The sequence below is a fragment of the Musa acuminata genome, chromosome BXJ2-5, assembly GCF_036884655.1.
Source record: "Musa acuminata AAA Group cultivar baxijiao chromosome BXJ2-5, Cavendish_Baxijiao_AAA, whole genome shotgun sequence".
Taxonomy (NCBI): domain Eukaryota; kingdom Viridiplantae; phylum Streptophyta; class Magnoliopsida; order Zingiberales; family Musaceae; genus Musa; species Musa acuminata.
This window is the reverse complement of record NC_088342.1, coordinates 5,169,959-5,196,702: the sequence shown is the minus strand read 5'-3', so window position 1 is coordinate 5,196,702 and position 26,744 is coordinate 5,169,959. Positions and strand designations below refer to the sequence as shown.

Below are 26,744 nucleotides of genomic sequence, written 5' to 3'. Positions count from 1 at the left end.
CTCAACATTTTGCTTTGCATTTTATTTCTCCCGGAATTTTTTTTTTGTTATAAAGATAATGTGTATATATACACCATCACAGTTTGAAGGTGCCACTGTCTGACCAAAAGCAGCAGTCACGTACAAATTACACACCAAGAACTTTCAGCATCCTTCTGATCCTAATTCTTTCCAATCTTGATTCACCGTCTTGTAAGAAACATCTAAACCAAACTGATGGATATGCATTGAGTTCTTATTATTGCGTTTGGTAAACACATTAGTCAACACTACCATCACAATTCAAGCAACAAAATGGAAGGAAGAAAGAAATAATCTCTGACCAGCTACCATTGCATGCACAAGGGAAAGAAAATCCAGAAGTTTGAAAAAGAAAGAATGCAGATGAGGTCATCTCTTTCAAGCAATCATCATCATCTAGATTAACAATGGCTAAAAACCCGACCTCGGTACACCTTTAACCAAGAAGGAAGCTTAAGCTGGCTCCAAGGCCCATAGATGGAAGAAAGCCAAGAAAAGCTGCTGCTAGCTATCACACCAAGGGAACATGATACAGCTGCAACTCATTGAAGGTAACCAACCTGGGATCCAACTAGAAATAGGCTGATCTATTTAGAACTGTTTAAAATAATTTCACAGGCTTATACAGTAGCAAGTAGCCAGCATTTGAAGTTATTTAAGAGTTTCAAGAACCTTTCATCAGCTCACCGATGCCCAGACCTGAGCTTGCTGTGTTTTTTTTTGAACACTGGATGCATGCGGGCAAATATAGATGGCCTTTTGGGCTTGGAACCATAAAGGAAGACCTCCAATGGTACTCCGGACCTGCTTGGAGAACGTTTCAAGAAATCGTCATGGCTGTTCTTCAATACAAATGCTTCAAAGTAATCATTTAGCTTAGCCATCTGCTCCTCGATTTCAGCTTGAAGCCACCTGACTTGATCTAGTCCCATCTGCAGTTCCCTTGCAGCCTTATTGTTCTCCTGCTTCATGTTCATCACCTCACCTTGTAACCTTGCAGCTTCACAAGGAGTGAACAAAGCCTCTCCAGTGGCTGAATATGTGTTTACAACACTTGATATCTCCTTTTGCATATCATGAAGAAATGAGAACCTACTTTGGAGCTCCCTTATTAATGGTGCACTATGTTCCATCCACACCTGGAGTTCAGTCTTCAATTCACCGAGTCTTGTTCCAATTGGTGCTGATTCAGGTTTTCCAGTCCGATCACCAGAGGCAGTATCATTGTGCTCTTGTGTTTTGTTGACCTTCAGCTTACCGATATCAGCTTGTAGGTCTGCATATTTGACCTTGAACTCCTGTATGTGATGGAATGATGTGCTGAACCTTAGCCAGAACTCTAGGTTTTCATCAATAAAGGTGTTGATATCCCTCCTAAGCTTTTCTTCAGTAGATGAAATGCTCTTTGGCTCAGTGATGCACTCTACATCGCTGCCTTCTGCAACAGGAAATTGTAAATCAGTGAACTCAACAGACAAGTCTCCTTCATTAGTGCATTCAATAGTCAGATCTCCAGGCATCTGTAAATTATGAGATTTCGGATCTCCCCTCACCATCGCAGAGCTAAATGTGCCTGCATGGGTCTGTTGACAATGCTGAGTACTGTTAGAACTCATTTTTACATTGGCTAACTGTTGTCTCAGTAATCTTATTTCTTCATCTTTCATTGCAATGACATTCTTCAGTTCCCCTATCTCTGTTAGGTCCTCGATCATTTCTGGATCACTTTTGAGTAGATAATCTGCCTCAGCCTGGAAAAAATCTTGCAGGAAATGACCAAGTTGCTGTGTTGCATGAATCTCCTCTATCAAATCTTCCTCGATGTCATGGATTTCAGTTTCCTCGTTATCCCCAAGCTCTGCAACTGGTTCAGTGCTACAATTGGCAGCCTCTTCCACGGGGAATGCATCCTCATTACAAGCATTTTCCAGAGGTTTAGGAAGTTGCATCTTCTCTGAAATACCATTGAGGCTGTGAGAAGCATCGGTAAAGATTTCACGGAAATTTATTTCTTCATCCTGGATAATTTTCTTAATTGCCTGACCTCTGCTTAACTCCTCTTCAGCTTCCTTTAGCCTTTCAGTCAACAAATTTGGGTCACTGATCAGAATCATTCTCTCATCTTCCAGATTCTGTAGGTTTTTCTCAAGTTCGTCACTTTCTGAAGTCAATCGATTTATTTGTACAGCCTGAGATGAAACCGTGAGTTCCAATGTGGTAACTTTATTTACAAGCTCATTAATCTTTTCTTCCAGTTCCACTGAACTTTCAGGATTCATTTCAAAATGTTCCTTAACTTTCTCGTAAATGGACTCTAATTGGACCCTTGCCTTGTTTAGAGAATCAAATTCTTCATCCATGTTTTCGACAGGGAAGCTCATCTCTGTGCTTTCACTAGACATCTTTGCATTTTCCATCTCAGATTGGTGACACTCACTTTTGAGAGCCTTCAGCTTTTCTTTTGCAACCTTAATTCTTTCAGAATCTAGTTTTGCTTGTCCCAATGATTCCATTCTCTGCTTCTGCAATCTAATAATGGCTTCCACACAAGATTTAAGGGTTGTTGCTGTTGTTAAGGCATGCACCTCTTCATCTTCAATGACCGCACTTGTATCAAACTCATCTTGCATGCAACAAATTTCTTCTAGCATATCCATGATTTGCTTCTCAACCTCCCAATACTTGGCTATCCCATTCTCATAAGAGCTTCTGATAAACTCTTTTTCAGTCTGAAGAACAAGAATTACTTTCTGAAGCTTATTTATCTCTTCCTGTGCCTTTTCTTTATCAATCGGAGATGTAGGCCTCTTATTCTGTGTCTTCCTTATGGAGGACTCACGGTCACTTCTTTTCTTCATTAATCCTTCCACTGTTCGCTTGTTAATTCTACTTGGATCAATCGGGGTGATCGCTTTGTCCTCCTCCTCCTCTAGCATCGCATACTGGACCTGTTCAGGAAAAGCAGTTGCTATGGTGTGGTTGGCCTTGTGTAATTCTCCAGATATACGGTCATATCTTTCAGCCAATGCTCTGTATGCTCTGTAAGCATCTTCCACATGGGTTATCAACTCTGGTCTTCTTTTGAAGTACAACTCTGCTCTTTTAGCAAAGGAATCGGCATCCGTTTCGACAAGCTTAAGCATTTGTTTCACCGTATCCTCCATTTCTGTAATTAAAGTTAATCCTATTTGTAAGAAAAACAGGAAGCACAATGATGGATCACACCTTTTTTCTTTTTTCATTCGCAAAGAAGCATGAGTCAAGGCAAATAATCCATATACCAATTTAACCAAGGTCAAGAGGCCATGTTCATAGGAGTTCTACATTCCACACGTCTTAACTCTTAAATTATGGACGTGCAAAATTGCAATTCCTTCCAATCTTATTTCAGGAAACATATGAGCAACCTCAAGTAACAGCAGTTACAATGCTAAAATATAACTACGGTGTTTTGGCTACATGGGCTGTCTTCAACAGAAACTGATTTTCTAGTTTAGCTTAGGTATGAACAACAAGTGTTTGATAATCTAAATAAGCAATTCTATTCTGAGATTCAATAGGTAACTTGGTGGAGAACAACTTGTGCATGTCTTAGATCAACCAGCCTTGAAGCAGTCACTTGTTCCATCATATATCTGTTCTAAGTAACTTGAATTTCTAGTTTTGACAATAATCTGTTCTTCGACCCAGACTGTGTACCTAAACTCCCAACGAGAAAACAAACTTCAACTGAAAGGAAATCATGCTTTCTTTTGAATCTAAAGGGTTTTCAAAAAGAAAAAAAAAGGAACAAATCCAGGACCCTAGAACACTATAATTATATACACATTTGCAATTGTTCATTATCTAGAATTTGTTCAAGGAAAATTGCTTGAGAACTTCTGCCATATGTTCCACTGGGAACATATGCCATGTTTCTGGGGAGGGAGCAACCTAGACTAATAATGAACAATTTGCAATTGTTCATTATCAAGACCTATGTTTCTGGGGCGGGAGCAATCTAGACCCTAATCCTGATTCCCCCTTGGAACTCTGTCAGAATCTTGACTAATTGCCTCGTAAATGATTGCTCACAGCTCTGACCGTATCAGATTGTTTCCTTTTTTTGTCTTTGAATTCCGCAACTATGAGTTCATATGTATGTCGTTGCATTGTGTTTGGGAAGAATAAGTCGACATGATTCATGCAGAGGAAAAAAAAGAAAGCATAGTGGCAATTCGTCGAAAAGGATGATGACGAAAAACAAAAGAAGAAAGACTGGCCTCGGAGGTTGCTGTCGAGCCATTTCGACTGCTTCGTCTTTATGTGGCTCGCCCACCACCACGAGTACCGGTTGCTCTCAGCCCTCTGCAGCATCTCTCCCCTACTTCTCTTTGCCTTTCTCTCAGAAAGATTCGAACTTGATGAGAGAACAGGCAAAAAGAAGAAGAAGGCGAGCCGGAGAAGAAGAGGGCGAGGAGGAGAAGAAGAGGAAGAGGTGGTTATGGAGGGCGTAAGGACGAGTTGCGTTGTTAGCTTTATCTCTGGCTAAAGAGGGAAGGGAGGGTGCAGAACACGGGCTGGAACTCCGAAACATAGGGAGGATGGCATCGCGTCTTGGCACAACCTCGCTGTCCTAGCTGATAGGAGGGAAGGAGGTGGCGGAAAAGGGCGAGAGAAGTCAGCAAAAGGCGGATGGTTGTGCTCGACACGTCTCATCCTCCTATTGGTATCAATACCTGCTTTGTCTGTGTTTGTGTGAGAGAGAGAGAGAGAGAGAGAGAGAGAGGTGTGGAACGGGCCCTAAGCATATGGCCTGCGTCCACGCAAGCGCCGGTGGCGGTGGTGTCACTCCAAGACGCCGGAGGACGGCCATGGAGCTGACGCCGCCCGCCGCGGGTCCTCCTCCTCCGGAGGCCCATCGCCTCTCTCCCCGCGGTCCCGTAACGGTGCCTCCAAACACGACAGTGAAAACAGCGACTGGCTGTTTCTGAGGACCCCACTGCTGCATCCAATCAAGACGGAGGTAGCTGACGCGGATTAAATATAAACGGCTCGAGTATTTATTTGGGCATTTAATGGGTATCGGATCCGGATCGGGTCGACACACGTGTGCCATAAAATTATACTCCGTCCAATACATAAGGAACATATTTTGAAGTATACATATAATAAATACATTAATCACTATAATTATTAAGGTAATCGTTTCTCAACGTGCATGCCATCCGATTTGAGCTTTTTCTGGGTCATTTGGTTGGAGTAGAGAGAGTGTCTCGAAGAAAAGCTTAAGCGCTCGAACAAGATGGCTTCAATATGATCACAATCTGCAATGGATAGGATAAAGAAGTCAGTCATGTAAGGGGACTTCTCCTGAAATGGAGAACTTGGTAACACAGTAAAAGTACTAGATTACCTTTGTTTTCTCATTTTCACCAATGTAGTCACATAGTTTTTTTCCTCTAACGAGTTCTTTCCCAGCCCACCAAAGTTGCATACCATGATGAAGCTCACAATCTAGTTGCAATAATCAATAGTCAGTGCATAATAAAAAATCTGATCGCATTTACATGAATCAACACATTAGACGAAAAGCATGAAAACCTAAATGCACCACCAATTAGAAAAAACTGGATTAATAATAAAGATACGGTCACAAGTTTAATATATGCTTCAAGTTTGAGCTGGGACCAGTCATCTTCTATGACAATGAATTGGTTTCAGCCGATTTCAAAGTGTCGATTCAGAGTTTCAGTTAGCTTTGCAAATTTCAAAGTTTTTAGCAACTTCCCTTCAAATTTAATTTTCTGTAGTTCTGCCTGAAACTGACAACCAGCTTGTGTAGGAATTGATTAATCGAAGGTCAGAAATATCAGTCTTGGAGTCTTACATCTGATGCCTCCGAGTAGTCGATCAATTTACTCATGGCTGAGAAACCAGACAACTATAAAAAATTTCCACTCTCAAGCAAACATGTGACAGGTGATCATGTTGGCAAAAAAATTCAAGGGTAGACTTCTTAATTGTTTAACTAGTACCCTTGGAATTTGCTTCAGAATTTTCAACAATACCAATGTGTCATACGGAGTTTTATAAATATCTTCAGCACTGAACCAAGAGTATATATATCATGCACATTGGTATGACTCGTTCGATAATTCTATATTCCTGAGATATAGAATGGTAACTCTATATAGGAAAACTAATTACTTTTAATGTTAACTAAGTTTTTCCCTATAATCAACAAACAACATGCATACATTCATTAATTATCAAACCGCGTTTGAATTTTTATCAAGTTTTTATTATCATAATTTTTTCAACTGAATTCACTGAAACAAATTAACAGTTGTTGGAACTAAAACACTGACAGCTGGTCCAAAAGTGAAGATGTAATGACGAATGAATAACCTTGGTGCAATAGACAAAATTTATAATTAAAGAACAGAAGAAGGTTTGCTAGATCTGAGGGAGGAGGAAGTGACCAGGTCGACTGACATGACAGACATCTAGTGGCTTTTCTAAATTCTGTTTCTCTTTCAAAGTTAGTCACTGCAAAACCACCGAGAGAGAAGTAAGCAAAACTCCTACATACGCGAGGAAAAAGTGAAAAAGTGGGAAGCTCCACAAAGAAAAACTAAAGCTAATTAATCGTATTTAACCTGTCTGTTTTCAAGAAAATAGAGTTGCGTTATGTTATGACAGAGGCCCAAAATGAATCTACTGATACAAAGCTACAATCACGATAGGAGGCAACTGATGACTTAATAACCAATACAATTGTCCCCGAATCTGCCACGGATCCCAAAAGCAACAATATGTCAAACAAATATAAACAAAATTACTTTCTTCTTTCGTAGAAACCACTAACAAAAATATGTTCAATAATCAAACTGCAATCTAGATAATACAAACAGTAATGATACCAGAAAGTAGTTGCGGCAGATCAAAGTCCAGAAAACCCTTTGATTGAGCAACCTTGACTTCCTTTTCCAAGCTCTTAATATGAGCTCTAAGAGCATGAGGTGACAAGAATTTTTTGTGCGCCACTTGTTCCTGAAACAAAATTCAGAAGCTCCTCATTTGTTTCTGGTTTACTAATTGTACATGGAAAAAGGGTAGATGCCTTTCAACCATTTTCTTCATAGAAATAAGCAAATTTAGGAGCAGCTTTTGTTATATTTTCGAAGAAATTGCAACAAAAAAAAAAGGGATTTGTGTGTAACCTTTGACACGTAAGTCTCAGCTTCTGATAAGGATCTCTTCAGAGCAAGTGCTACATCCGGATAACTTTCTGAAACAAGGATGAGCAAAAATTATGGCTTTTATTTTCAACCTCTAAAGCCTAAACCTCCGGAAGATGACAAAAATTGTGGTCAAAAATATTTCTTTTGCTTTCTAATGGGTTTTTTTTTTTGTCTCCTTTTTTTTTTTACTTTTGCTTTCTTATATTGTTGAAGGAAAAACCACCGCAAAATTTCAACAATTGTGGTCAAAACAATCCCATTATTTTGCTTTCCTTTGCTGCGGAAGATAAAACCTATACAAAATTTCAAGATTATGGTCAAAACTACTACTTTCTGCTGCTTTCCTATGTTGACAAACAGGGCAAGCAATTGATGCCACCGAAATGTCACAAAGGACAGAAAAATAGAGTAGAAGCCGGCAGAAGCGAGCTGCGGGATTACCTGCTAAAGAAGGGTCAGCGAGAAGGCGCTGCCTAATGAGAAGGGCGAGGGATTGGATGTGAGACTGCAGGGCGTGGATGCCAAGGATGGCGTCGGTCATCTCGTCGATGCTCGAAGTGGAACGACACTCGTAGAGGAACTGCTGCTGCTGCTCCTCCGATTCCGCCGCCGCGGCTTTCACATGAACCATCACCATCTTCTCCTCGAGCTCGCCTTTACCCCCTCACAACATCACATATATTTATATATATAAGAAAGTCTTTTTTGTTTTTCGTTTTTGTTTTTTGTTTTCAGATTGATGATCAAAGATGTTGTCACTGACGTAATAAATAGTAACACTCAATTACGAGGCTGAAACCGAACATTATCGTTGTAGATTACCGAGTACAAAGTTAACAATATTTGAACTCAAGTGTGAAATCTTTTGCATGTTTTAGGTCAAAATCTCAAAAAATTTGGATACATGAATAGGAATACCAAACATTAAATTTATCTTTTTTATGATTTTAGTCAAATACAAATATAATCGCCAAAATTGTTTGTCGTAGTAAAACAATTAATACAAATGTTGGCAAACTTCATACACTTTTTCATCCACTCGACCTCTTCAACGTACAAATCATCCGTTTAATTTTGTAAACATGATTAATTTAATCTAATTGGTCATTGTATTAATTAGTCATTAAGCAAGATTAAAGATAAGTTTACAATGAGATAGGAAGGAAAATTTTGAAGAGTAATTTTTTGATTTCAACTTAGAATCACTAAATTCAGACAAGAAGAAGCTTCCCTCAAATCAGCATCAATCAAATAGCGAGTACTGCTTGCTTCAATCTTTTGGAATTGCTACTTAGAGCTTTGCTATTGAGTTTAATGATGATACAACGCAGAAAGACCAGCCATGTAATATCCTTACCACTCCAGAATGAAGCTCCAGTAAAGCAGCTTTACGAGTGAAGAACTCTGTGGTTTCCTAAAGAGCATCACTCCAATTCAACTTCTCTGAAAAACTAAAAACTTTGAACAACTCTGGAAAAGGATTCAGGCTAGTTTTGTGAATTGATAATTATATAGAAATGAAACAAAATCTGTAGCAATATGCCTTTGAAATAAACCTTAGACAGACAGACATGTTGCCACGAAGTACTAGCATTCTACATGGACAGTGATGTATCTGGTGGGATGTCAGATGAACTGTTCAGATCTAACATTTTGCCCTACAGCCTCCAGAATTGTGTTAAAACATTGTTTCTCTTGTTGTATATTCATAGGCAGCCTCCTCACTCATGAAGTCGGGTTTGTGGTACCCAATACCAATGCTTTTAGTTCGGGCATCTTACTTTCCAGCAACTCCTGTTGGCTTAAGATCCTGTCTGCTGAGCAGCCATATTCCTACACAACAGAAAATGCAGATGATGAATACATGATTGTTAAAAACTCGAGTAGATCTTTTTCTTTAATTTATTGCAGATCTTTAACAGCAATATTTTCGTTCGCCAGATGCATCATAAAGTTGTAACAGATTGAATACACCAAAATTTTGAGTAATATGATCGTCAGTCATATAGAAGAATAAGAAGAGTGTCATTTATTGTGTAATGTTGATAGAATAAAGTGAATATTATATAATAAGTTCAGCAGAAAATGCATCCTGAAATGTGTTGGAACAAACTAGTACTATTACTTCAGTGAGGTGGATAATGAGAAATAAATGACCATGGTGCCTGCTACATAGAGACTGCTACAACAAAATAAGTGGTTAATTAGGATGGTGTTAGTTCCCCTGTATGTTATGCCATACATGCATCAGATATAGAGCTGCCTACATGGATGCATATAGAAATTATACAATGACAATGAGTTAGGTTAGGAAGTCTTAACAGATTTAATAAGTTCAGTTCATAAACTCACATCACCAACCGCAGCAGCTTGTAGTGCTAAGAGAGTAACCGTTGCACTATGATAGTCCATTAAGGTCTTGTATGTCGAATCTGGTAACTTGTCCTGTCACATTTTAAGAGGTTATTTATATATCTAAATGACTTTCCATCTGCAGAATATATAACATAATCGTAATATGATTCACACTTTATATGTACGTGTGTGTGTGCCTACAAAGTAAAAGTTATGTTTGATGCATCACTTTTTCCTTTGTCGTGTATATCATCTTAAAATTCAAAATTGGAAAAACAACCAAGATTGTTGAATCAATCAGGCTAGCTTTCATTTTGATCAAGCCTCGTAGCTTTTGACAAATAGTTCCTCAAGTCACCATATATTTGACTTCTCAACACATTGTTCAAGTTTTTCACATGGTATACTGCGAGTGCAGTGTCGCATGTACAGCATCCCCGACAGACCTGGTAATTTGTACACTTATTATCTGCATTGGATCTGTTCAATTATTGACTTGGACTTTTGAGCTTAAATGCCTTTAAACTTTTCACTATTATCTAATTCTTGAACAGCCAAAAATAACTTTTCCTTTGGGCTCAAGGCACAACAGGATGAACAAGAAATGGAATATGCTAATCTCAATCCCCTTTCCTGCTTCTCTCTTCATTTTTATTTTTTCCTTTTTCCCCCCAACAGTCGCCTGCATTAGCAGGGAAAGTTCTGTCGCTAATGGCATGACATATCAACTTTAGGATGAGGACATGCACCTCTAATCAAGTACTACCAAAGCCTCAGCTAGAAACCTCAAGGTTCTGAGGAGATATTTGCCCTGAGATTGAAGCAAACAAGCCTAAATTGAGCATCTTTTTACGGGAAGAGCTATAAAAGAATGCATGCATTTAGGGTCTTCCTATCCATAAGGATTTTCTATGTTCCCTGAGGCAATCCTTGGGGTTTTTGGGTAGCAGCTACTTGACTGAGTAATGCACTATATCTTAGAAAGGCTTAAATTTTAGACCAAATCCCGAAGAAGGTTAAAAGTATGTCTTGTAAGAAAATAAATGAAATCGCATACAGTACAATATTTTACCTTCAACTGAGATATAAGAGCAGATATGGCTCTTCCAGGTGCTTGAAGAGCTTTGTTATAGACCTAACAAAATTCCATATGGATTTATGTATCACAATCATGTCGTATGGAAAAAAAAGAAAAAATTGATAGTCCCCGCACCTGCATATATAGTAGAGCAACAACCTTAGGCAAAAGTTTAACTGGATCACTTTCTGAAGAGACTTGTGATGTCAAATCCTGAAATTGACCTTCCCAAGATCAGAAGTATCATAAACCACATATTTTGTTTAGAATACATGGCAACAGATGAATCTCAAAGGAAACATGGTATTTGTAGTTTCTATTTCTAGTTGTAATTATAGACCCTCAAAATCAAGCAACCAGATGTATAATACTGTTGACTGAAACAAGATTCATCCTGCATGAAGGTCAAGTGGCTATATGTGCACACAATGACAGCATACCAATACAATGGTATAAGCAGTATCAATTTATCATCTCATTGAACACCTGGCGAGGAAGCATAAATTATTTTGGAAGATGAGCAAAGGGCCAGCAATACCTATTATCAAGTGGAATATCCAACAAATACACCATAGTTGCTACTAAGTTTGAGAAGAATGCAGCCCTCACATACAGATTTGTTTATAAGAGCACGCTCATACATGTTTCTCTGTTAATAGTCAGGACATTACAGCTTGTTGTTGCTCGTACATGTTTCTAGATTATCCACATAAAATGGTTCACTTATTCTGGATTTTAAATGAACATAAAACTAGGCAGAGGTTCCAACAAAACACAAACATAAATTTTGATAAAACTGCCGGCTAGGATTTTAGAATAAGAAATGCCAGTCACACAAGGACCTTTGAGCTTAGTAGTCATGATCAACTAATTCTGTGCAATCAAATATTTCCTAAAAGTCACTAAATTAAAAATAGCAAGGATTGTTGCAACTTGCAAGATCACAAGGGAAAGGATGTCAATGTACTAGAATTTGATAAGTAGCAGAATTTTAGAACGAACCTTGCGATGGGAGTGCAACATTGTCCTTTCCAATTTTTTATCGAGCTTCTTTACTAGTAGGCCACTGCAAAATAAATATTTAATCACCAAAAGGGTATGGAAGTTCAAAAACTCAATAATGAGTGAAATAATTATTACCTTTCTTCCACCACATCCCTTAATGCATTCATAAATGTATCCAACCGCTGCCAGAGTAAGGAATAAATAAATATCAATAAATATATCTGGAACTGTTATGATCATGATGTAACTAGATCTGATACCATGGTGATCAGAAGCAAAGATGAAGCTTTAAAGAGGACAATGAAACTTTAACATCAGAAGGTAGCTCAACAGTGATTGTATCGATTGAGCTAAAATCATAAGTCGAGAGACCAACTACAAGCCAAGGGCAATTTCATATTCCAAGCAGTTGCTCACTCAATTCCGAATAACACCAACCATAGGGTTTCCGAATTGATGATGGAAGAACATAACTTTGCAGAAAAATTGAATACCTTTAAAAATATATGTCAACTTGTTTTATTACTTGGCAACAATAATATCCTTCTGTGATAATTTATAGCCATACATAATTATTTATTGGTTAAACTCAATTTGTGCTATTGAACTTAATCATCGTTTCAATAAAAAGAAAAGTTATGCTGACCTAATCAGCAAATACAATAGACAGAATTTCCATTATAAACGTAATTGAAAGCTATGGTGTATACATTTCACTTAAGTATTTACTTGGGGAATTTCCAGATTGCTCTCTTCAGGCATCATGATATAAGATTGCATAAGTTATCAGAAATCTAACTAATCCATTCTGCGATTTAGATAGCACAACAATGATATGACTAGAAGTTTTGAGCCCATAAATTGATAATCCTAAAAGATATATGAATAAAAAAGAATACTAACCTTCCCCTCAAGCGCTTCTGCTACTGCTTGAGCCTTAACTGAAAGAGAATTAGGTAGTCCTTTTGCCTGCATAAAGAAAATATATTTAAATAGGGGGTTGAAGGTGCCAAACAATTACTCTGACTATGTAATAGAAACAAACCAACTTTATGAAAAACTATGGAATATAATAATCTAGAATGCTGAAATAAGCAAACTACTGAAATTGTAAGAGAATGGTTATCTCATACCAGAGAAACACGATCTACAAAAGTAAACGATGTAGATTCCACATTCTCACTGTCTTTAATTTCAATTCCATTCTTCAGCTTGTTCTCCATATCCTAGGAAAACAAAATTAAAACACCCATGCATCAGCAACCCTGTCATATTGATGTTTTCAGTACTTGAAAAAAAAATTTAAGCTGTTATGAATATATGTATCAATCTGTTATTTAGAACAAATAACAAACATAACATGTATGAAACTTATAATATATTAATACAATATTGATTAAACAACATCATAGGCTTCTAGCAATATATCTTGATTACTTCTTAAGGAGCAGCTAAATGTAGAAAAAGAGAGAAGATTTGCAAATTTCAAAACCAGATGTACAGTTATACTTAACAGCACAAAGCTCTCTAGAAAAGGCAGTGAGCAGCCAGAGATAACTTCTCCATAATTAATATAAGGCTTATCACACTGTGGCATAGAGGTGTACTAATACCCTTCTAGTAGGCACATGCCAATAATACAAGGATTATCATAATGTTAGATTTTGGCTGACGTCAATATGTGCTGATTGACATGGATAACTTTGTAAAGTTGTACTGACTTAAATATTGCTAAAAGATGTATATACTGTTCTCTCATTGTTTTGAAATTGACATCATTTCAGCTCCTATTTCTGTGGTAACAGCAATCCAGTTGATATTTGCAGTCTGAAATTAATGGTGCACAGCACTTTGACTATTTGATTCTGCATCACAAATCTAAATTGCAAGTACTAATCAAGGAGATGTCAGTTGATGCCAGAGCATCCAAATCTGAGATCCTCTATGATTCATCTTCTTCAATGAAGTTGACTACCTGAGAACAAAATAGTGATGAACAAACTTGATCTGCTTGATGATAATATGTATCAGCATCAGCAACACTGTCACACTCCAGATTTATTAAAAAAAATCATCTTTTAAAAATCCATAATTTACAAAACATATTTTTATTTTCAATTCAAAATTCCTGTCTTTACAATACTAAATATTTTTAACTGAAAAGGACTGCAACATCGTGGTAGGACCACAAGTGGTGAAAAATCTCTTCTACCCAAGCCTCAGTTCTACTACAAATTAGTAGGTTAATCTCGTAACAAATATGAGATAAAAACATGCCAACAACCATACATGCTGGTAGAAATCTCCGAAAAATCATAAAAATCACACTCAATACTCATAAAAACATATTCAAATATTAACGATTCAATGACAATATATCAATTCATTATGAAACTCATGAATTGGATAAACAATGATACTTCTTGTACAATAAACAAAATCATGCATCAATCTCATGCAACACATCTCGATGGCATACATAACAGTTAAGCAACAAAGGCGTACATCACACCTGATGATACACTCTCCTAACAATAGATGGAGAGGCAAACTCTGCAAGATGGATTCTTCTTAATAGCAAATAGAGGAAACTCATATCACACTTCCAACAACGAATAAGAGTGATATCTCTCACCCGCCCAAATGGAGACTTGTTCCTTCCAACAGTGGATGGAGGAACTATATAGTTATTACATTTAACGACTTGCTAACCCCCAAAGGGCATCGCCTACCTACCCTCGACAGGGATACATAATCATTCATGATCATTCATTTATATACATTCATTCACGCATGCATTTAAAGAAGTAATATGATAAAATATCATGAACCATGCATTGTATATGACCCTAGATTATGTCCATTGGTGGTTCTACAGTATGATGGGCACATAGCTCCTTTCACATTGTGCGCTTTCAATATGGACTACTCAGCATAGTCACATATATCACATGGTAACAATCATATTAATATCATCAACTTAATCTCAAAAATAATAGAGAACCACTAATCATTTCTAAATCATAATTTTGAATAAAGTTTTTAAATTCATCAAATTATAAATACATGAGACATTAATCTGAACTCTAATTGGAATAGCCCAATAGACTTAAACCAAACTGAATTCAAATAGAACCTAACTGAAACAACCTCAAATCCTTATTGAACCAGTTTGGAACCACCCTAAACTGGTCTAATTTGGATTTGCCTGGTTCCAAATAGGTTAGATGGGCTTGAATCGATCAAATTTGGTCCGAAATCACCTTGAACTGACTTGGATCGGTCAAAAAATTGGTCCAGTTCAATAAACTAATGGGCTCAAATCAATATGGGAAGAGGGAATTTGGTGGTCTACACAATGCTAGCCCAGATTGGACCAAACCTACCTGAGCCAAGGATAGGTCATGTGTGTCGCACTACCTATGCCAAGTAACAGGCTAGGCTGGGCAGCGGGGCGACATCATGCCTAGGCTCGATCATGTAGCTTGGTGAGCCTAGCCTCATGGGCTAGGCCAATCCTTATCACTGAACAAGGTCACGCTTGGCTCACATGCTGGGTTGTACCTAGCCACATGGGTTGGGTCGCACCTAACAACGTGGAGTGGGCAATACCTGATCACATAGACCATACTGACCACATAAGTTCGATTGTACTTGGTCATATGGGCTAGACCATACCTGGCCACATGGGCTAAGTCGTGCCTAATCTCATGGACTGGACAATACATAGCCACATGGGTTGAATCGTGCCTAGCCACATGGGCTAAGTCATACCTAGCAATTGGGTTGGACCATTGGATGGTTCGTGCCTAACCACATTGGTTGGACCATACCTAGCCACATGGGCTGTTCTGGCTGATCAACTTAACTCAAGTCAGAGCCCTGTTTGCTCTATCTTATTAAATTAAATTTCAATCTTTTTAAAATATAATTAAACTCAAATTCATTTTTCATGAATTAAATAATTTAAATGTATCATCTCAAATTTTAAACTAATTAAATCAATCACACATAATTCCTTAAAACAAAGTTATGTCTAATTAAATGAATTAGAACTATTATGTTAATCTGGAACTATTATGTCTAATTGATGTCGTCGTCATTTGTCGATCGAGAGGAAGATGCTATTGTCACCGCCTTCGTTCGATGTAGAGGAAGAGTCATCGTTCGTCGATTAGGTTTCCACAAGTCACCTCGTCGTGCACTAGGGGGTTTGTATGTGAAGATTTGTTGATCTGTTTTGATCGAACAAGATCTAGTGAACTTGATCCTACCTGATTTGGATCAAGCAGGTGCCTAGGCCCAGGTGTGTGCTTGGCCCACACCCAAGTGAAGACACCTGCCTAGCAAACCTAGGCGAGCACTCGTTAATTTCACTGTCGCAGCATACTCTCGTATAGGGTTTATAGCATGTGTGCATGAAAAATACTAAAGCAATATTTTCAAAGTTGACATATCATACAAAAGAATGAAACAATAGAGACTTTACGGTTCCATGTTAAAACAGTATTCTTTAGCAATAAAAAAATTCAAATTGTACTCTTCTCTAAGATTTTCTTGCATGATAACATGTACAGAATTGGTGCTACAAGATGATAGCTTTACCAGAGTAGTTAGAATTTTGTCAACCAAGGGAGTGGCCATAGTCCTGAGCAAATGCTTGTGTAAGATTACCTAGGACACAAAATATGATGGAATAGTTTAACCATGCCAAACAAAGAGGTAAACAAGAAACAACCAGTTCATCACAGAACTTACTGATAATGGAGGGTCATCCTCAAAAAGATCTAATGCTTTTTCATAAAGCTGCAGGTCTAAGAAAACCTGAAAACCATATATGATGCAAAGTGATCAACTGTCATAAAAGAATGAATTGACACAACTTACAAAATCAGGTAATGGCACGCTCTGAGTATGCTGCTAATTTAATGCAGTAGTTCCAGAAAGGTTGGATATATTTAGAAAATGAAATTGAGCTGCTTAAGCGACATAGACTACGGAAGCAAGAAGCAAACCTCATCTAGCTGCCTCTGCAGATTGTCAAGCAGCTTCCTCCTCTTCTCAGCATTCTCTAACACAACTGTGTCCCTTCTTTTCATCCATGAGTTAACCAGCATTGGCCTTAAATGGGAGGACACAAGTCCAAGCAACGCATGTGGATCTTCAGGACCTGATCAAACCAGTCAAAATAGATTTCAAGCAAGCAATCATTTATGTTAGACATGCAGTAATATCAAGTTGATTTATGTAACACGCCTCCTAATTCTTCCAGCTCTGGAGCAAGCAATAAAATCTTCTGCTTTATCCAATCTTCAGATGGAACATCCAGACTATCATCTTTTGATTTACCCGAACTCTTTTTAGAAATGGATTTAGCATCAAAAGCATCTAAAGACCCTGCATTCTTGTTTTTTCGCTGATTTTTCTTAAATTTACTAGGGAGGTTCTCCTGGCTTTCAAGATTGTCTTCAGAAGCTCCTGCTTTTGCAGATCCTGTGTGTTTTCCTTTTTTCTTTTTTCCTCCCTTTTCTGGAGCATTATGTTTGCTGCCTACATCATCACCTATCTCTTTTTGTTCAGTGTTCTGTCCAGCACTTACTCCAACTTTGACAACACTAGTTGATTGAACATCACTGGACAGGCCTTGAGAAAGATTCATGTAACTCAGAGTGTCCATCTCTTTCTCCAGTCGCTCGAAAAGATCCTATTTAGCAATTGCACAAATTTAAGCATAAAGTTGCAGCTATTTGGTAGCTTCTGGAAAGAGGTGCATTCAAAAGTAACATAAAGTTCAAATACCCTAGATATAGAAAATAAGGCATCAGCAAGTATTATTTAGTTCATTGCCAATGACTGCATTTATCAAAGATCCGACTCTGCGCTATCCTGATGCATAAAAGACCTAAGATTGTTCTATTTTCAATATTTAACTAAATTAACCATTAATTGTATTTTCCTTGCTTGTCTCCACTGGGCAATAAGCTTGAGTTACTGATGTAACCTCATTGCTGGAGTTCAAACTAATATGTATCATCCAGATTAGATTTGTAAGATCTGATTCATATATATAATTTCAATGGTAATCAAAAGAAATCTCATCATGAATACAGAGAAAATAGAAGAGTAGAGAAAGGGATAAGAGACAACCAAGAAAATTGGAGATGGGCAATGCACAACTTTCTTCCACCAGGATCAAATTTACAAAGCCCCTCTATTTTCTGGCCAGATGAACCCTTTCAATAATTGTCCATCTCAGATTCTTAACTTTATTAGGGCTCTTAATAAGGAAATAAGGAAGAATAATTGTCTATCTCAGATTCTTAACTTTATTAGGGCTCTTAATAAGGAAATAAAGAAGAAATAACCATCTCTTTCTTTTCCAACAGTATCAGTGGAGCTCCTTTCAAGGCATTAGAGCTCTTTATAAATGAAGGAAATAAAAAAACAGCTCAATAGATCCAGATCCTATAAATATACTAGTTGGACAGATTTTTCTTTCCAGATACAATTCCCAATTAATGTAAACAAACAGCAATCTAAAGTCTACCTATTAGACAACTAGCTTAACTCTAAAATTCTCAAAAGCAATTTAATTTCTAAATAATAACTAAAATTGGAAGAAACAAGCAAAACAATACAAAATATAAATTTAATTATCAATTCATGCTCTAGTCTGAGACTCTGAATACTGTTGATCAATGCTTCCTCAATTTGGTAACTCAATCAAGTCTGATCTTTGCCTAACAATATCTAAAACACAATCTAAATGCTCCCTTCATGATCCATGAGACCGACCATTTGAGCCAATCCTCAGAACTTTGGTAGGAATCAACAGTTCCATATTTTATCAGTTTCAATGGTATGAACTGTCTTGCTCCTATGGAAGTACTTGGTTGCTTGGTTAATAAAAAGTCTTAATCCACAACACAGTTGATATGGGGAGAGGGGACATAAATCATACAACACTCCAGTCCATTTGCAGTCAGTTTGAAATGCTGGGGGCTCAAGGACAACCAGCCATCAACCAGATAGTATGTGTTTCTTGAGAAGATTTACCATCAAACGTTCTATCAGTCAAAATGAGCCAGACCGCTCTCAAATTTAAACTACATCTACATATTTCTGGCCTCAGGCCTAACAAGTCCCATGAACTCATCATATATAAGAATTAGAAGTAACATGCAAAATACGTCTAAAACCCAGTTTCACATGTTGCTAGACTTGGGTGTGATGTTTTATTCATTTCTGATGCCAAAGATAATGTCATGGAGGTATGCACTTATTTGAAAGCTAATAATTGCCTTATTCACTTCAGGATACTAGGATAAATGCTGCAGAGTACATTACAAGTATAGGAATCATATCAGTGTCAAGTGGCAATAATCATAACAAAATAGCAGAAAGAATATATATGTATATATACATGTATGTATATATGTATATACATACATACATATATGTATATACATACATACATACATACATATATGTATATATATATATATATATATATATATATATAGAGAGAGAGAGAGAGAGAGAGAGAGAGAGAGAGCAGGAACAGGAAAGGAAAACACATGCAAAATCAGGTACAGCCCAAATGCTTTATAGATATATGTTACTTTTTTGGTAAAAATGAAGAACATAGAGTCCATATACAGATCACATACAATGGAACTAAGTCATGCATGAATAGAAGGAAAGATAAAATTGTGTAAAAGCCTGGGAAAATAACTTCGGATGCATATCATAAAGAAAATTACTTGCAACATTTACAACAATGAAAAGTTACAAATAATGTGCTCCACCGTATACACCTTACAAGACAGCAACACATATCAAGAATGTCATCACAATCTCCTGTATAACCTCACCTTAACAAAGTTGCTGCTAAAAACACAGGACTCCCCAAATATGATTGCTTGTGACGACTGCAAAATAACATGCAGAACATTAGAAAGATACTAGTAAGAAAGTCAAACAGCAGCAAATGCTAACCTTGATTGCCCTCTGAAGAGAAGGACAAAGGGACAAAATCTTTGAAGCATCTTGGCCTCCAACATATGTTGGTAGAACTGTAAGGGCATCAATCCTGAATGAAAGATGAAAATTTTCTGATACCAAAGTAATGGCAAACTGTGACATCATTCAAGAAATTCACAGTAGGAAAAGGAAATGCTAAAAGAAAATACAATAGAACAAATTATTTTAATTTTTTTAAATGACAACATGTGAAGAATGTTCACAAAGAAAAAAATTTATCTGGGTGAGGATAGCGGAATCAGTTTCAATTGCAAAACCATTATACTAATAAATAAAATCCATGAGATGCATCACTATAATTCTGAGTTTAGAACATCAAATCCACTTGTCTAGATGCATTTGAATTCTTACATCCAGAAGAATGACAGTGCTCGTAAACATAACTACAAGACTTCATATTCTACTTAAGGAATCCCTCACTAGGCTTCAAGCATGATAGAAGTGTTAATCTATCCTTAAGCATATCAGGCCTATCTTCCAAATAAATTTGTCATAACAGACTTCCTAGCATTCTGCATTTGTATTTAGGCAGTTCTACTACTGCTTCCCTTCTTATACATATAGGTCCGCAAAGCAATTGATCCAAACAAAATTTAATCTTGTAATTTACTACTCAGTATGATGATATATACTTGTTCAAGTGAAGACTTGCCAGACGGCCCTGTAGTGGTTGTCTATTAAAACATGGTAAACCAACCTGTTCCCAAATAGCCCGTCGGTATACACCAAGTCTCCATATAAACCAAAGCCAATTGTGCCACTTCACATTGTAGCTCATTTTGACAACACAGCTTCAGCATTGAAACTAAATGTGATCATGACTTTGCAACCTATTGGGACCCTTTGAAAGACAGTGAGGAAAGGAGCACCAGGTCACAGGTAAGGCTGTAAGCAATGGCACGGGAGAGAGAAGAGGAGGTTCTGTTAAAGTTATTATAAATTTACATATATGTTCTTTCTTCTTTATTATCTTGTTTTACATGATCAGTATCAGCTGGTACATTTTGTTGTACCACCAATAGGGAAGTATGCAATAGTCTGACCAGTGACTTATGGGATCCAATCGATAGGATCAGATATCAATTACTTGAATTGTTGCCTTGCAGGTTAATTATAAGGGCACAGGATTTTTGGAGATCGGAGCTCTTGACAATCTGTAACTTAAACAAACACCAAATACAGAATGCACAAATATACAACTGTAAAGTCAAGTATAAAATATTGATTCTGGATTGTTAATTTGCTACCTTGGGCATCTAAAAGCATCTTTACCAGGCTCACTGAAATATGATTGACAAAGTATTAACTTCCAACATGATAGGTGTTCAAAAAAATTCTGAGTGACAGGTTTTCATATTAATAATAAACACAAGCATTTCAACAGTAGACAAAGTTACACATTAGTTGTTATCAATATCTATTTTACTACTTGTATTTAATTCAAGTCACTAGTCTCAGATAATTTAGAACTACCACTTTGCCTGGTACTGCTGCCTCTAACCAACAGAAACCCATATTGTAACCTTTTAGCAATAAGTATTAACTTTATAACTGACTTGTTTTTCCCTAGTCCATACCCTACTTCCAGCTTTGCAGAGAGCCTCTTCACGGGGAGCTTCATAAAAAGTTTGCCACAAGATGTTAGGGCCATACCAATCATTTCCTGTTACCTGACATTGAGGACTCTAAGCTAAACAGCCTAAACTCATGATGAACTGATGAAAAGAAAATATTGGAAATGCAGATCATGAAATTTTAAGGTCATTCACTATCCAGAAAAAACACAATTACAGACCCACTTGCACAAATCAAAAGACAATGACCAACTATCATAGCTTGGAGAGTGATAGGAAATCTTTTAGCTCGAAGACTACGATGATTTACAATTTAATAAAATCATAGTAACTGTCACTTAAAAACAAGGTCTGCCGTACCGAAGCGTACCGCCCGTACCGCCTGGTACGGGCCGGTCCGACAGGTTATCAGTACGTGGACCGCCCGGTACCGCTACAGTGCTACAGAACTATATTATAGTACTGCTGCAATGCTACAGTGCTCGGTACGCCCTGATATACCGCCCGGTACACCGGTACCATACCGTACCGAGCCCGGGTCGAAACACCGGTATGGTACGGTACAACGAACCTTGCTTAAAAATATGAGTGATTAAGGTGTTTTTAGAAGAAAATAGTAGCACACTTATTGTTCTCAATGAACACATCATAAGATATTATGAGAAAAAAAAAACCAATCCCACATGATGAGTGTGCTCAGCAATTCTAGCAGAGTAATTTTGGAACTATCTAGAAGAAAAGTAAGCTTGACTGAGTGTCATTATGTCACAGAAATCACTGTGTACAACTGTACATAACGTCAAGCTACTGACAAATTTTCCTAAGAAAACAAAAAGTGAAAAAAGAATACAGGAAAATTCATAGACCAATATGCGTTATCAACTACAATGAATAACCCAATCATAGTTGACCATCTGAATGCTAATTTTGACCATACCAATTCCCATGTTCGACAGCATCTTCTATGGAAGCATCCAACATTTCAACCATTGAAGGGTGAACAAAAACTGCATCTAGCAGAATACCTTCAGGATATCTGGACTACATTTGATTGCATAAACAGAAAAAGGACTATTAGAAAACTAAGGATCATCAGATGTAAACTTTTGAAGTTTGCCTCAAATTAAGATGGACTGAAGCAATAACTTATGCCTTTTAAGTTACCTGCAAGTATTGTTTAGGCTGTGGAATGGCAAGTTTATGAAGAACATCATAGCCAATGTAAGAGTTCTGTAATGCAAAAAATTTAAAAGAAAAGGATATATCAGATATCTTAGAGGCAAATATATTATTACATTACAATAGTAGACCCCGCAATGTTAATTAGAGAAACAATAATGGCTACTAAGAATGTCGTCAGGATCAAGAACAAATCATAAATCATAGAGGCCTTAGAATGAACCCTTTAGTGGATTGAATCATGAATCATAAATTATTTTCTAGTGTTCATTTAAAGCTTAAACATCACAAAAGATTATGAGAAAATGAGTCAAACGAAAATTAGATGAAATGAGAGTGAAAAAGAATTATGCGATAAACAGAAAGGAAGTTCTATCTCTATCAAACTAACCAATTTCTGCCTCCTATTCCTTTCTTAACATGCCAAAGAAACTAAATCAAAGTTTCTTTAACAAAGATTTTCTTTTTAATAAGTCACTACAGTATCCTATTTCACCAAAATTTTGGAAAATATTCCAGATCAAGAAGCACATAGGTTATTCAACACTAAGCAGATAAAGAATAGTTGTCACATTGCATTTCTGTTTGTTCTAATAAAAGGACTAAGAAGTTGATGTAAAAATACCATATGTGCAAATTTGCTCAAGGAAAATTTATTCTTAAAGCTAATCAAACTTGTTGGTACATTACAGCACACCACAGTCATCAGAGTTTAAAATTGTATATTAGATCTGTGTTTCCTCAAAAAGTGTTCTACAATGACTAATAATGGAACAGAAGAAAGAAATGCTCATACACATATTCTGAAGCTCATAAATCAAGTACACAATAACATTTGTGCATATTAATAAAATTAAAAACGAAACTTAGCTTGGAGCCCTGACACAAAGAAGAGGATCCTTATTCATTAAACATATCAACTAGTACAGAACATTTGCTCCTTGTATACAATGTGAAAAAGAAAAGAAGATAAAGACTGTTGAAACCTGTGAGAAAAAAGAATCCACACTTTCCCTTTGAGCATGCCCAAAAACCTAACAAACAATAACCCTCCAATGTAAGAAAATGAAACAAAAGATAAATTCCATTACACAAAACTAAAAAAAGCAATGAGAATAGGTCATACAGCTGGCGTCCATTGAACTCCGGCACGCAGTGATCCAAGAATCTCCCCCTCCTTCAATAGTCCATTAAATAAGGACTGGAAAAATGTGCCATCCACAGAAACACTATTAGCACAACCTATATCTTGGAGTAGCTGCTGCAAGGAACTCCATACACTGGGTAAATTTGTTGGAACTGTGATTCCCCTTGCAGCACCACGAACCATAGCAGTAATGCGTGATACATGTGCTGGAGTATATAATTGACCGCCTTCCAATCTACCTTTTATCTAAGCAAAAGGTAAAAATAACTTCACAAATCTTTCTCAAATCAGAAATAGAGACAAAAATGCTAAAGATACTACCTAAAACAACATGTATGCATACATGGGATAGCGAAAGTACATGATGTGTGCATGTTGATGAATCACAACTTTAGAAGATAGAGCAAGGATATGGCAATACATACAATAAATTATAGAAGATCAAGCTTGAAATTCATTTATGGTGTTGAGTATATAGTTGTGTATCATGATAACAGTAAGAAGTAATTATCATGTGTTCTTAACATATTTATTATGATTTTCTTTTTGTGGTGAAGTAACCTATTCATTATGCATCCCAAACAAATCGTGGTCTCTGCATGCTTTACAATTTATAGATGTGCTACACAGTACCATTTTTTTTCTAATTCAAACAAAAGGGCCAAAGTGATCTGGTTGTCAACTGAAAATAAGTTGTCAACACCTACAACCAGTACCACTATAGCATGAGATTTGCCTATTAATCATTTTGCTTTATGCATGCTTGAAAAGTATCAAACATCAATAACTAATTAAATTTCACGAGTAATATGAACCAAAAAGACGAAGCCTACTCACAAGTGTTCCAAGGCGGGGCTCAAGAACAGACACCACCAACTCCGAACCTATTTGCAATTGAGCCGCAATCTCTGCCAGTGACATCTGACTACATTCTTGCAACTTCTCGTTTATTTCCTCCGCTACAGTGTCCCAATACGACTGTGATATTATCTCTCCATTAACCAACATAAGCCGCGGATCATCCACCACAATATTCTCTGCTTGCCTCTCGATATAGTACAAATCCACTCCAATGACATCCGATAGATCGATCAGAGAAACCCGTCCCAATTTCTTGATCTCTGTCTCCATCTCAAGCCTCAACTGGTCCTGTTACAATATCACAATTTTATCGTTCGAGGTACAACGTAAAACCCCATCTTTAGGCAAGATCACGACTTTATCGATTGCAGCGCAATATCAAGCCGTTAAATCAATCGGGAAGCGGTGTTTGTCCTAATTAATTCAAGAATAAAACGAGAGGGATATCGGAATTTAAGGGGATCTTACAGGAGTGATGTACTCCTTGCCAGATACGGTGTGGAGGAGATCGAAGTCGATGATCCGCAGCTCATGGAGCTTCTGGACCAACTCAACGACGTTGCGCTCGGATAGGCGAACGCTGGGCTTCGCCTGCTGCGCCGATTCGAACTGGCGCTGGAGTTCGAGGAGCTCTGCGTCCATCGCCGAATCCCCTAGCGCTGCTCGAGGGCGAGGGCCGAAGAGATGAGTGCCGAGAAGCCACGCGAAACCGAAGCGGTTCAATGCCACCCTCCCGTTAATAAACGTATGCTCGACATCTTTTGGGTCCGGCGGCACACGATATCCGCACCGTTTGTTTGGTGCATCGCTTATGGATCTGTCATCCTGTCCGTTCATTGTATCTCATCGTAAGAAAGGCCAATATTAGGATCTTTCGAGAATGATAACGGATCGGATTCTTTTTCATGTATCCAAATCCCTCCCACCTAAATCGAATTTAAATAGAATTCGGACAAAAAATATGTATCAAAGTTGGATTCGGATACACAGTTAAATGGGTTCAGGTGTTTGATCCGATGAAACTTCGTATAAAATATCAAATCTCAAATCTTATATCCTATAAATTTCAATGTTTTTTAATTAAATATCAAATCTCATTTAAAAACTCTTATTTAATTAAATATCAAATCAAATTTCGTGTTTGGATGAAATCAATGCCGATGGAGTCATAAGAATTGTCGATTAATGAGTTGAAATAGTTGGTCCACTACCAAAGGTATAGGCTCATTCAGGTGCATCTTTCTGAATGATATGAGAGACTTGATAAGGTGAGACTACGTAAGTTGTCCGATCGATAATCATTTTGCTGGTGAGGACATATTCAGGATGGTTGGGTAAGCGAATTGGGATCTTCCTGGTTATAATGTTCCTCCTTGGAGGCTAGGACGTCCGAGTGTTTGCGGGCGGTCGAAGATCCTGCATGATAGACAAACGTAGAGGGTTGTTCGACGTGACCCCTCCGATGCTTAAGTTAACGAATGGGAGAAGACAATAGTATAAGTTGTATGACTAAGTTAGTATGCAGAAAGTCCTCGTTCAGCGTGTGCTTGGGGGTAGTTTTTATACCTCTCCGGTGATCTACCATATGTAGGTTGTTAGTGTCTGTCGATATTTCATGTGGGTGATTCGTTTGTTTTGGGGCGATTATTTTGATATCGTGTTGTGCAAGACTGTCCCCCCACTTTCGGGTGTCACTTCATGTGAGCGACATAGAATTTTGTTTGCATCGCTTTTGAGTCAAACAATATCGCTTCAGAACACAACCATTTCTATGTCAAGCCGTATATGCGTAACTTTGGCTAGAGTAACGCCACATATGATCTGAGATGATTGTCATCCGAATGGTACTAAAATATCATTTATCAAATGATATCCTACTTGGTTGCATGATCTTATTCGTACGGTTGTTTTACGTTATTTTATATAAAGATTAAAATAAATTAAAATGTGATGTAGAAAACATTAATCACTAAGAATTTACATTTCTATTTTATAATTTCTTAAAACAAATTTCAATGGTTTTAAGATTCTTACTCTCCAATTACAGAAAACAAAGCCTTTTCTGGAAAACAAAAAAAAATATCGGCTGCTTTAATTCTAAATGTATATAAAATACAGAATCACATTTCTCTCTCCTTCATGCTTCCTTCAAATATGACATTTGGAATATATATATATACTCTTAAAGATGCCACACTCCTGAATTAACCGGCAAAAATTCATTCAACGTTATGATTTCAGTAAACAAGAAACTA

At 37.2% G+C, this 26,744-nt stretch overlaps 3 protein-coding genes across 4 annotated transcripts; all 3 read right to left on the bottom strand.

Annotated features, from left to right (window-relative positions):
- Positions 1-582: 582 nt before the first annotated feature.
- On the bottom strand, positions 583-4,540 carry LOC135612212 (protein NETWORKED 2D-like). Its single transcript, XM_065108195.1, has 2 exons — positions 4,284-4,540; positions 583-3,187 (listed from the first exon to the last, which is right to left on the bottom strand). Exons 1-2 carry the CDS (start codon positions 4,375-4,377, stop codon positions 705-707), a joined length of 2,577 nt encoding a protein of 858 aa, XP_064964267.1. The 5' UTR covers positions 4,378-4,540; the 3' UTR covers positions 583-704.
- Positions 4,541-5,040: 500 nt separating this feature from the next.
- On the bottom strand, positions 5,041-7,922 carry LOC103984161 (uncharacterized). The gene is made up of 5 exons (XM_009401604.3): positions 7,689-7,922; positions 7,227-7,294; positions 6,927-7,056; positions 5,417-5,517; positions 5,041-5,327 (listed from the first exon to the last, which is right to left on the bottom strand). Exons 1-5 carry the CDS (start codon positions 7,882-7,884, stop codon positions 5,289-5,291), a joined length of 534 nt encoding a protein of 177 aa, XP_009399879.2. The 5' UTR covers positions 7,885-7,922; the 3' UTR covers positions 5,041-5,288.
- Positions 7,923-8,738: 816 nt separating this feature from the next.
- LOC103984160 (E3 UFM1-protein ligase 1 homolog) lies at positions 8,739-25,212 on the bottom strand. 2 transcript variants are annotated; one of them, XM_009401602.3, is made up of 20 exons: positions 24,958-25,212; positions 24,466-24,777; positions 23,608-23,874; positions 23,468-23,515; positions 22,467-22,532; positions 22,240-22,343; positions 19,684-19,777; positions 19,560-19,616; positions 16,942-17,389; positions 16,701-16,855; positions 16,444-16,509; positions 16,291-16,359; positions 12,819-12,911; positions 12,589-12,654; positions 11,821-11,867; positions 11,683-11,746; positions 10,816-10,893; positions 10,675-10,737; positions 9,600-9,692; positions 8,739-9,080 (listed from the first exon to the last, which is right to left on the bottom strand). In XM_009401602.3, the coding sequence occupies exons 1-20, from the start codon at positions 25,129-25,131 to the stop codon at positions 8,973-8,975; spliced, it is 2,472 nt and encodes an 823-aa protein (XP_009399877.2). In that variant the 5' UTR covers positions 25,132-25,212; the 3' UTR covers positions 8,739-8,972. The 2 variants fall into 2 exon arrangements, 1 of the variants encoding a protein (XP_009399877.2); XR_010486832.1 differs by lacking the exons at positions 8,739-9,080; positions 9,600-9,692 and having other exon boundaries at positions 10,669-10,737; positions 10,816-10,904.
- Positions 25,213-26,744: the final 1,532 nt, after the last annotated feature.